The sequence below is a fragment of the Myotis brandtii genome, unplaced genomic scaffold (assembly GCF_000412655.1).
Source record: "Myotis brandtii unplaced genomic scaffold, ASM41265v1 scaffold112, whole genome shotgun sequence".
In the NCBI taxonomy this organism is placed as follows: domain Eukaryota; kingdom Metazoa; phylum Chordata; class Mammalia; order Chiroptera; family Vespertilionidae; genus Myotis; species Myotis brandtii.
Genome location: NW_005353838.1, coordinates 11,547,320 through 11,559,833, shown reverse-complemented (window position 1 = coordinate 11,559,833; position 12,514 = coordinate 11,547,320). Strand labels below are relative to the sequence as shown.

The 12,514-nt window shown below is 34.6% G+C and overlaps 1 protein-coding gene across 2 annotated transcripts in view; it reads left to right on the top strand.

Annotated features, from left to right (window-relative positions):
* Positions 1-12,514, top strand: part of CWC22 (CWC22 spliceosome-associated protein) — a 62,027-nt gene that overhangs the window by 41,063 nt on the left and 8,450 nt on the right. For both annotated transcript variants that reach the window (XM_014546456.1, XM_005857649.2), the window contains 5 exons: positions 1,397-1,501; positions 3,097-3,178; positions 6,976-7,036; positions 11,105-11,182; positions 11,548-11,700. In XM_014546456.1, the coding sequence (XP_014401942.1) occupies positions 1,397-1,501; positions 3,097-3,178; positions 6,976-7,036; positions 11,105-11,182; positions 11,548-11,700 (479 nt within the window). The remainder of the gene's footprint in view (positions 1-1,396; positions 1,502-3,096; positions 3,179-6,975; positions 7,037-11,104; positions 11,183-11,547; positions 11,701-12,514) is intronic.

Genomic DNA, 12,514 nt, shown 5'->3' with positions numbered 1-12,514 from the left:
CCCACCTCCATCCCTACCTCCCCACCCCAGAGACTTACAGACTATACTTTGAAACCACTGCTTTATCCAGTTAATGAAATCTAATTGTCATTGCCTAAATGCTTTCAGTAAGTAGATTCTAAAGTGAACAGATGAGAAGAGGATGATGTAAACGACTAGACAATTCATTTGACCTTCATTCTTTCATAAAATATCCTTCTAGAGCTGGCATAAAAAAATGGTCACAGCAGGAAGTGGGCACAGCTTTAGTAATTAGCACCTTAGAGTGACTCAGGTGTACTTGTGTTTTAGGTCTTGCAGCATTTGGGAAAACAGCAGGAGTGCCTGTCTTCCTTCTATTGAATACTAAATAGTTTCCTCTTTCGAAAAGTCTGTCTAAAACCATATTATATTATAATAAACTAGACACTTCAGTTTATTTCTAAATTTGTTAGAAATATTCTTGAGGATATTTGTATATTGGCTAAGGTCTGAATGACAAGTCTCCCTGTTTGTACAATGATTTATTCCTGATAGCATGAAGTTCTCTACTAACATTCAATATTGTATGTGGCTCCTGAGTTATATACTAGTATACTGCTTAGTAAATAGAAAGACATTAGAATTTTCTAAAAATGAATTGGCCCCAAAACATTTTATTAAAAATTCTCTGATCATAATAGAAATGAAGAAAATGAAATGTTGGCCAGGTTTGTAAAATCTTTCATCAGACTAATAGAGCACACATGTGATTGAACAAAATATAATTTTGGTTTTTGTTACTTGTTTTATATAGTCTCTTATTTACATCACTATTTTCACCCAGTTCTGAGTGTGAGCTGTATTTTAAGAGGTGATAATCCAATGAAGTGCTCATCTTACCAGTTTTCCTAAAGGCTTTTTAAACTTTGGCTTTTGGTTTATATATAGAAAGTCTTTGGATTAAGTGTAATGTTCTATTTAATAGGTATACCTTTTAATAAAAATCTCATTAAAATGAATGCTAAATTACGCAACGGTTTCTTTCTTTTTTGTCTTTCATAAAATATTCTTAGCTTAAATTCTTGTTTTCTATATCAAGGATTAGCTTTTTGTAATATACTGTCTTCTTTCTGATGATAAACTAGGAATATTTTGACTCCAGTATGCTCTTGCTCTTTTGGAAACTTTCATCTACTTTTTCTTTTTCATCCCCCCTTGTTTCATGGTCACTTTCTGTCTGTCAGAAGAATGACACATGGCTCTTTCTAGTCAAATTAATTATAATGTTCTCTGATCACCTCGGCAATAACAGGAGGCCTCTGTTATTATCTGTACTGGTTGATAAACAGATTTCTGAGAATTGTGTTTGAAGAAGGAACTGCAATGTGTATCACTTCCTTGTTGATATTTTCCTAAATTTACTTTGGTTTTTTAGAAATTCTTGATGAAGGAGATAGTGATTCAAACACAGATCAAGATGCTGGAAGTAGTGAAGAGGAGGAGGAGGAAGAGGAGGAAGAGGGAGAAGAAGACGAAGAAGGTAAAAGTATAGCTTACTTAAATAGTACTGTAAAATACTCTGAAATTGAATTGATTCTAATGAAACAATGGTTCCCAATGTGTGTGAGTTGGGAGGGTCTCTTTACTGTCATCTACTGGATAAACGCTAAGAATGCTGTTAAACGATATTACAAGTCAAAAGACTGCCCCTCCTCCAACCAAGTATCCAGCTCAAAATGTCAGTATTGCCAAGGTTAAAAAACTTACTCTACAAGTATTAAACAAGGAAATTCATTTTCAACATCAGCATAATTTTAATTTGACATTTTCTCTCTTTGATTATAAACTATGAATAAGGTACATTCATGTTGAGTGCATATGATTTATGTAACCCTAGCATTAATGTGACAGATGAGAATGACTCGATATTTGCTGTTCATTTGACAAAATAAAGTTGGGAGACCAAAATCTATATTTATACAAAAACAGGCATGATGTTCTTCCTCTTCAGCTTTGATTACCTTATATTTCACAGAAAAATTAGCTCACTACTTTGGTTGAGTCTCAGTTAAAACATCAGAACATGTCTACACTGGTCATTATTTACTTCTATTACATATTTGAAAATTTAAAACTATCTCTTTCCCTTTTAAGGCATAACATATTTAGTTCTGTCTTATCTTAAAGTGTAACTGCTTTTTATAATGTATTTCATAAAAATAAGTTTAATTTTGCTCTATTGTCTTATTTGTTTAAAAGATCTTGCTATCCATGTACTATATTTTACTTTAGAATTTCTTTGTTTTAGGTGAAAGCTAGAGGTCCGGTGCGTGAAATTCATGCACTGGCAGCAGAGTGTGGGGGGGTCGGCAGCAGAGTGAGGTGGGGGGGGGGGTCCCTCAGCCCGGGACTACACCCTCTTACAGTTCAGGAGCCCTCAGGGGCTGTCTGACTGATGGCCTAGTGCTGCGCTTACCAGCTTCTGCCTGAGCGGTGCTCCCCCTGTGGGAGCACACTGACCACTAGGGGGCAGCTCCTGCATTGAGCGTATGCCCCCTTGTGGTAGTGCACGTCATAGCAACCAGTCATTCTGCCATTCAGTCAATTTGCATATTAGCCTTTTATTATATAGGTTACTGTTCAAATAAAACTGATTAAATATTTAACATTCATTAGATACAAGAAAATTTTAATAAATACACATATTTTGGACCCATCCAACTTGTCACAATAATCCCAGTCTTCTCTGAAACTACTTCTACCCATAAGTTATAGTTCTTCCAAATTATGAAGATACTTTTTAGAGCTCTGGAAATAATGTTTTACTAAGCAATATCATAGGTGCAGTCTTTTATAGTGTCTAAATGAGCAAGTGACCCAGAATCAAAAGTAGCTTTTCTGGCTTGGTTTTGAACTTCTTTGAGCTAACAAATCTTACTAAAGTATTTTAAGATATGATAATAGACTTGAAACAGTTACTTTGAATTCTACAAATACTAATTTATACTGTAGAAAAAATATTGTTATTTTTAAACTCATAGATTCTAAATGTAATTAGAAAATTATTATACAGAAATACATTTTCAGTTCTTCACATTTATTTGCATACTTGCATAATTTTCTTGTTTCTTTCAGGACAAAAAGTGACTATTCATGACAAAACAGAAATTAATCTAGTCTCATTTCGTCGTACAATTTATCTTGCTATTCAGTCAAGGTAAGATAACTATCTCAGTTAATTCTTACTTTTGGTAGCAAATGAACAAGGAGATGGGATTTTTAGAAACTGATGATAGAAAACTTGATACTATGTTAGTGATTCTCAAACTCTATCCCAAGCCCAAGCTGGTAGGTCTGTACTCTTGGTTCTTTGCTTCAAAAGCAAATTATCTTTATTTACTTGGAAGATCTAACTGTGTTACAGAATTAAATGGGTTTTTATTTGTTTGTTTTAGTTATGTCATTCCTTTTTTTTAAATATATTTTTATTGATTTCAGAAAGGAGTAAGATAGAAACATCAATGATGAGAGAGAATAATTAATTGGCTGCCACCTGCACACCCCACACTGGAGATCAAGCCTAAAATGCAGGCATGTGCCCCCACCAGAATCGAACCATGACCTCTTGGTTTATAGGTCGATGCCCAACTCTGTGCCACACCAGCAAGTCTAGTTATGTCATTTCTTATAGTTAGATAGCACTAATAAAAACCTAAAAGCAAGTATATATTATAGAACTAGCACAGTATTAATTGTGTAGTGGAAATTTAATATTTTATATTTTTCTGTTTGTTTTCTAATTCTGGTTCTAAGGAGAGAAGCACTGTTATGTTAACTCTTGGACACTGATTTTGTTGTGCAAATAGAGATGTATAGAAATAGAAATTAGGTTTAGGAAGGTTTTTAGGACCCTTTGAGTCAGTGTTAAGTAAGAACTATTATCATGCTATGAAAACAAAACCTATTCCCTTTGAAGCCTGTGAGTTTGGTTTTGCAGAAAAGTAAATGAAAATGTAAAATGTTTAGTACATCTGTTGTTTTGTTTGTCGTCAATCTGTTGATTTAGTGGGCAGTGTTTACATTTCACTCTGGAGGAGAAATGTTTTCTCTATTTTGCTTTGTTACTAGGTTGTGTATATTTCCATTTAGTATGATGTAATAGCAATAATGATTCATAAGTAGGAGTCATCTTGTTTTTTTCTGTCTGAAAACTTTGGCTTAGATTCATCTTCTAAAAGAAAAGTTAAATAGCAAACATTGGTTAGAAATTTTTTGGTTTATCCTTACCTATTGCTTTGCCTTTTGCATGAAAGAAAAAGAAACTATTAAATATTTTTTTCATGCAGAATTAAAGTGGAAGATGAGAATTTTTGTTATAGATAACTGTTTTAGGAGTTTCATCTTTTATTTGTATATACTTTTTAAGAAAATTAACAGTAGTAAGTTGTAAACAACAGATTTATTGTTTTAATATTGCTGTTAACATTAACTTTGAAGAGTTACGGTGGAGCTCTTTGAAAGGTTATTTAAAAGCAACTTTTTTTTTAAGTTGACCTAACCTTAATAATCTCTGAATTACAGAAAAGACTTAAATTTAAAGCTTTAAGACACAGTAACAGCCACTATTATGTAGTGATATCCATCATAGTAACTACTGCCTTATGTATTGGTGTTTGTTAAGAGTTCTCAGCCTCTAAATGCCTAGTCACAATTATTTATATATGACAAAGGTTATTATACTTAAAAGCTCATACAGATTTTAGGAAACACAAAGACAGATAGAAAGGTATTTCAAGGATATGGTTGGGAGATTCATATAATGGATTGTAAAACATAAAAAATATTAGTCATAAGACATATCACCAATAAGTGATGTTATCCCTCATTAAAACAACTGAAGTGGTTTATTTCATTAAAGCAACAGTACTCAGTACTAATGATGATTTTAGTGAATTATATATATAAACTTTACTAGTGGGAATTTAAATTCTTCATGGGAAGCCTTTCAGTAACATGAATCAAGGTTTTAGTGTCCATTCCATTTGTCCCTTCTTTTTCATTATTATATTTCCTAAAGGCATGCATATCGGTAGAAAATTATATACAGAATTGTTCAGTGTAAAAAAAAAAAGGAACCAATCTTATTGTTTGACACAAATAATCAAAATGTCCAGTTTATGCCACCATGAAAATTAGGCTACCCCTGGCTGGGTTGCTTAGTTGGTTGGAGTGTTGTCCCATGCACCAAAAGGTTATGGGTTCAATTCCCCATTGGGGCACATACCTAGGTTTTGGGTTCAATCCTTGCTCAGGACACATATGAATTGATGTTTCTCTCTCACATCAATGTTTCTCTCTCTCTCCTTCTTCCTTTCTCTCTCAAATCAAACACTCTCAGGTGAGGATAAAAAAAGAAAAGAAAATTAGGCTAATGGAGCATGGTTATTGATATGGGCAAGTGGTCTGATATAATGTTAGGTGAGGGAAAAACTATAGAATATATATTACTGTGCCCGTAGTATATCTTTACTGGATAAATAGGTAGACATATTTTAGAAATAATATATTAGAAAAGAAAATGTCACATCCTTTTAAATACTTTTTGGTATCTCTATGTTATTAAAGTTTGTCAATTATACTTAAATATTTTAACCTTAGTGCTAAATATTGTTTAATATTATCTGTTATAAAAGTTATTTCCTGATAAATAAATTTTCCTAAAGTAAATTATTTCCACTTTAGTTTTTTAAAAAAATTCAATTACATTGTATCATCTTGGGTTATTATCCTACAAGAGGCCCGGTGCATGAAATTCGTGCACTCAGGGGGGTCCCTCAGCCTGGCCTGCACCCTCTCACAATCTGGGAGGAGCCCTTGGGGGATGTCCGAATGACGGCTTCTACCAAGGGGGAGCGGGCCTAAGCCGTCAGTCGGACATCCTTAGTGCTGCCACGGAGGCAGGAGAAGCTCCCACTACCGCCACTGCGCTCATCAGCCATGAGCCCAGCTTCTGGCTGAGTGGTGCTCCCCCTGTGGGAGCGCACTGACCACCAGGGGGCAGCTCCTGTGTTGAGTGTCTGCCCCCTGGTGGTCAGTACTCGTCATAGCGGCCCGTGGTTCCGTTGTTCAATCAACTTGCATATTAGCCTTTTATTATATAGGATTGTGCTTATGAAACACAATAAGTAACAGAAGCTGATAAATACAGATATCACTGTTATCAAAATAATTAGGGTTTGAAAATTCTACAAAAAGTCCAAATATATTAGCATTATTCCTGAATCAAGTTCACATTGAGTTTGATAATTCTCTTAGGTCAGTTGTCGGCAAACTGCGGCTCGAGAGCCACATGCGGCTCTTTGGCCCCTTGAGTGTGGCTCTTCCACAAAATACCACGTGCAGGCGGGCATGTACAGTGCGATTGAAACTTCGTGGCCCATGCGCAGAAGTCGGTATTTTGTGGAAGAGCCACACTCAAGGGGCCAAAGAGCCGCATGTGGCTCGTGAGCCGCAGTTTGCCGACCACTGTCTTAGGTGAAGCATATGGATGTAGAAGCCCCATGTTTGGGTATGAATCAAGATAACTTGTAAAAATGGTGATTAAGCACTAGATGTCATTCTGAGCTCCTGGAGCATCTTCTACCATTTCCTGACTTAGATTAGAGAGAAATGGAAATAATTTAGTAGTGTAATAAAAATTTAAGTCTACTTTTCTTTGTATATGGATTTCCTATTCAGGACATTTTATATAAACGGAATCATACTATATGTGGTCCTTTGTGTTTGACTTTTCTCACTTAGCATAATTTAAGATTTATCCATATTGTAGTATGTTATCAGTACTGCCTTTGTAGAGTTGAGCTATGTCTTTTTTATATGTATAATATAATATGAAATTATAATAAAAAGTATTTAATACACCTGTTAAAGTAAGTTTCTTCTATATATGAGTACTACAATTTAACTACGCTGCAAGTTTTTAACCTAACGGTTGTGAGCATTTTATCTCTGCAGTTTAGATTTTGAAGAATGTGCTCACAAATTGCTGAAAATGGAATTTCCTGAAAGCCAAACAGTAAGTTAATTTTTTTTCCTATTAGGAAATATATTGGTTATAAAAATGTTTAGGACAATTAATAGGTTTCATGAATTGAAATTACAACTTAGTACTAAATCTTTATTATTTAAATTTAGATTTTTCTAAAATTTATAATCAAAATGTAAAATAACTCAAAAAATTTAAAATAACTCGAAACTTAGGAGTCCTGGTGTGTTTCATATATGTTACTCGTAGTGAATTAAATTGGCCGCTTGAATGCGATGTGGGAAAAGGAGGAGGTTACTGCACTTTACATAAATTTCTGAGTGGTTACTGTAAATCAAAATGTGGCTTAAGTACAATAGGACATTTGTTCTTTAATTAATTATCTGGTCTATCTGCTTTATGTACTAAAACATTATTTTCAGATAGAAATTATAAAGATCAATATATACATGTTGTTACATTAATTATAGAGAATCTATATCAGTTTTTTCATTCATTCATTCAACAAATTGTATTCATATACACTTTTGTCAGGCACTCTGCAAAGTGTCAGGTATTTAATATCTATAAAGTACTTATTAGACCCCCTTTAGCCCCTAGGACTTAGATAGTCTTTTAACTGAGCATACCTCACTGTTCAAAGTATCATAGAACTCTAATGCTAAGGATAATAAAGACTGGACTAAATAGATTATCTTGGCTACTTTTTTCTAGTTTTGCTCTTGTGTATGTTACTCCCAGTCCCTCTAGACTTTATTTATATATTTATTGTTGACAGTATCACAGATGGATTCTTGGAACCTGAACCAAGGCTTTGTGGTTTTGTTTTTCACACCTTGCTTTACATGTGCTAGACCCAGCACAGATGCTAGAGTCTAACAGGCTGTTTGGTTTCTAGTTCTTCTAAAAGATCTTAATTATCTGAGCTAAGTTACCATTAGTTGTAAATCCTTTGTCTTAAGGCTTTTTTTATTTTCAGCCTTGCCAAAGCAAGGCCTCCAAAAATTAGGTTGCCTCCCAAAATCAAATGGGAGAGAGAGAGTATGTCTTAAGGCTTTAAATATGATCTGTGACAGGGATTGGCTGACTGTGGCCCAGGCCATTGCCCATTTTTATAAAGTTTTATTGGAATACAGCCATGTCCTTTGGTTATGTATGGCTTCTTTTGCCCTATAACAGTAGAACTGACTAGTTACAACAGGGACCAACTGAATGGCCCCCAGAACCTAAAATAATTACTATCTGACCTTTTACAGAAAAATTTTGCCAAACTTTGTTCTAAAATGTAGATTTATTCTTGAAATGCCATAATATGGAATTTTGAGAATAAATTATTCTTTTCAAATTAAAAAAATTATTTTTTCCTCTTAAAGTTTGTTTACTAATCCTATATAATAAAAGGCTAATATGCAAATTGTCCCCTCTGGAGTTTGATCAACTGGGAGTTCGACCGTTCGCTACATAGTGCACTGACCACCAGGGGGCGGCACGCAACAAAGGAAGGCCCCAGCAGGCAGCCAGCAGTTGGGGGAAGGATGGCCCCGATCGGCCCTGATCACCGGCCAGACCTACGGACCCTACCAGTGCATGAATTTTGTGCACCAGGCCTCTAGTATATTAATAATAGTGTACCTATTCATACTCTAGGTTCACTTGATTGTTGTCATTGGAAATAAATAAATTTGTGAATTAGCCTTTAAAATTATACTTGAAACTGAAATTACTGTATGATCTTATCACATTATTTGAGGATATAATTAAGTCATTATAAATGTTATTAATATTAATCCAGAGGATAATAATAGGACTAACCTCAACATATTTTGGTAACATTTGGATGAATGTCTTAGTGCATCTATTTTTAGGCACTCAAAAGACTCTCCTAAAACTGCTATAATATTTAATTAAAATGTTAAAATATTTAATTATTATAAGCCACAGGGAATAACTCTTGTAATTGCATTTAGTCTAGGGAAGAAAGTAATTTGTTTTATAACTAGTGCCGGCTTTATTAGCAATGCTATCAGCATATTACCATATTACAGTGTTTACAACCTGATTAACTCTTATGTTATTGTAAAATACAGTATTGGTAGAAAAGCCGAAAATGCCTTTTAATATATAAAATTAACATACTAAGGCAGAAGTCAGAAAAACATCTTTCAGTTTTTAGTACTATTTTAAATTTTGACAAAGTACATCTTTTCGAAACTTATACATTTATTTAATTGAGGTAGCTTGTGACTAATCTTTTAAAAAATAATAATCTGTCAGTATAAAGATATCTAAAAATTACTCTGTATTGTGAAGTGAGGCCTTTGAGTAGCTTGTTTTATATATAGATTATCAGCTTCTAGAACAGAGCTCTCCCAAAGAACTTTGTGCAGTGGTGAAAATATTCATATTCTCCTGTGTCCAGTGAGCATCCGCTACTCACAAATGGCTTTTGAAAACTTTAAGTGTGGCTAGTGTGACCAAGGAACTAAAGTGTTAACTTCATGTAATATCAAATAATTTAAACTTAAATAGCTTCATGTGGCTGCAGGCTATCCCCCTGGACAGAACAATCTAGAGCGTATTCTGTGCTTCTCCAGGGTCCCCTTCCTCTCCCTTGTACATAAATAGATGTAGTAAGTATATATTGACCTAATTTTTAAAGTGTTTACAATATCTACTTAGGTTGCAGCTCATGCTATTAAATATGACAAAATGTCAAAGTTGCTCATTGAAAATATAAAGATAAATTAAGTAAAAGTAAAAATGAACTGAAAAGGTTATACATTATATTTTATAAGCTTGCTTTCTGTTTATAGAAAGCAAATATATTGCAGTTACTGTGTTTGAAAAGTATAATTTTAAACTTTCTAATAAGAAGTATTTCGTAGAAAAAAATGAGTCAATTCTACAGCAGTGGTCAGAAAATGAATTTATGCCTTTTTCATTTTGTCTCCATTGATTTGTCCTTGTTGCCTGAATGTCTTCATCTAATAAAATTGCTATAATCAATACATATTTCATTAGGATTATTTCAGGAATTAATAAATAGTATTTGTTCATTATAAATAATTTAGAATGATATTTCTTGATCCTGGATTTATTCTTGGACTTACTAGCTTAACAGAATTTTCACAGAAGAATTTTCAAGGCATATACATAGCTGATTAAACAATATATTATTCCAGCAGTTATGAAATGATTCCATCTGTTTGTATAGATTAAGCTGTAGATAGAACTGTATGTAAAACATTTGTTTTGAGGCTAGAAAATTCAGCCATAGAGATCTTTTTCTTTGTTCTTTTAAATATATTTTTTTCTTTATTAACCAGTGTGTCATTTAAGTAAATATTGAAACTTTTGCCTATTTACGCTTCTGTAAAGACTCATAATGTTCTGCTTTTTCCATACTAAACTAAATATATTTCCTAATAATGGAGTTTAAAACTTTGAAAGGTGTATAGCTTAATTTTTAGGTGTATTAGTGAGATATCATATTGGTGACCTATATTTAAAAGAATTCTGTATGGAATCTTTTTAGAATACAGTTTATTCAATATCTTTTTTGATATGTCTGTTTCATATACATACTAGGTTCTCTTTTTTAAAAAAAATATATTTTTTATTTCAGAGAGAAAGGAAGGGAGGAGAGAGATAGAAACATCAATTATGAGAGAGAATCATTGATTGGCTGCCTCCTAAATGCCCCACACTGGGACTCAATTCCCAGTATATGCCCTGACTGAGAATCACACCGTGATCTCCTGGTTCAGAGGTCAATGCTCAACCACTGGGCCACACCAGGAAGGCACATACTAAGTTCTCTTAAAGTGATTCACCCTTACATAAATTTAGAATTTTATAATCAGTCTAATTAACATGAATGACATATGGAAACTGTCTGCCAGACTGAAGGCTTTAAAAAAACTACTCTTAGCATAGATTCATTTTTTTTTTGTCTTAATCACTAAAATTCGCAGTCTTAGAATTTTTTTAAAAAAAATCTTACTTAAAATTTTAGATGTCTCTATTATATTGATAAGTTATCATACAACATGAATTCGTTGTGTTTTGAATCATTATTGTTATTTGTTTTCCAAATAGAAAGAACTCTGCAACATGATACTGGATTGCTGTGCTCAACAAAGAACATACGAGAAATTTTTCGGCTTATTAGCTGGGGTGAGTTCTAGCTTTCTTTTTCTTATTGGAATTTAATGGAATCACTAAGGCTGTTCTTAAGACAACAGTGTCTTAAGGGAAAGAGGGGTGGAGATAGGTGGAGGTGGGCAAAAGAGGGGAAAATGGAGAAGGAAAGAGACTGCTTAGTGCGACAGGCACACAAGGCACTGTGCAAATGATGTTTTATTGAATTGTACAACTGAAACCTATATGGTTTTATGATCCAGTGTCACCCCATTTCTTATTTGAGCATCTCATCAAATAGCACAAAAAGATGTACAAAATATTTACTTTTGATTCAATAAATTTAGAAGAATTTAATATGCTCATAATGGTATTGATTCTCAATTTTTTTTAATTAATAGCGATTTTGCATGCTAAAGAAAGAGTACATGGAATCCTTTGAAAGTATATTCAAAGAACAGTATGATACCATCCATCGCTTGGAAACAAACAAATTGAGAAATGTTGCTAAGATGTTTGCTCATCTTCTATACACTGATTCACTTCCATGGAGTGTAAGTAGATGGAGCTCAGTGTTTATACTTCCTTCCTAATCTCCTGTTATTCTCAAATGTGTATTAAGTATAATATACCCTTACTTTTTCTATGTAGGAAATGTACTTTAAAAACGAAATGTGTAACATACTTTTATTATAACAGCTATCTTTGAGATTATGTTCATACTAGTAGCCCGGTGCACAAAAATTTGTGCACTCGGGGGTGAGGGTGAGGGGTGGGGCCAGACCCCTCAGCCCGACCTGCACCCTCTGTCATGTTCCAGGACCCCGGCCACTCCTGGCCTTGGCACAGGCCTACACGCTTTGGGCGGCCTGGCTCCCGAGGCCCCATTTTATCAAGAGAACAAAGTCGGCGTTAGTTACAGCCCTCACCGAACCCAGGACACTGAATCTGTACATACAACTGCCTCGTTCATGTGCCTGCTTCGCCTTACTGAATTACTAACATCTTGAGGACATAGCTCTGTCTTATTCTGCTTCACCTTCAGTGCCTGGCCTGGTGCCAGGGACCTGAGAGGGTTTGCTGAGTGAGTGAATAATGAGTGAGTGAATGAGTGAATGAGCAAGCAGCTATGGGGCGGGAACTTCTGCCGCATTTCCATGGCAACGTGGCAGAAGTTCCGGCCCCACTCCCGGCTGCCTGAAACCCACCCCGGGAAAGTTCCCGCCCTGCTCCCAGCGCCTGGCGCCCCTCTCCTGGCTGCATACTGAATTACTAACATCTTGAGGACATAGCTCTGTCTTATCCTGCTTCACCTTCAGTGCCTGGCCTGGTTCCAGGGACCTGAGAGGGTTTGCTGAGTGAGTGAAT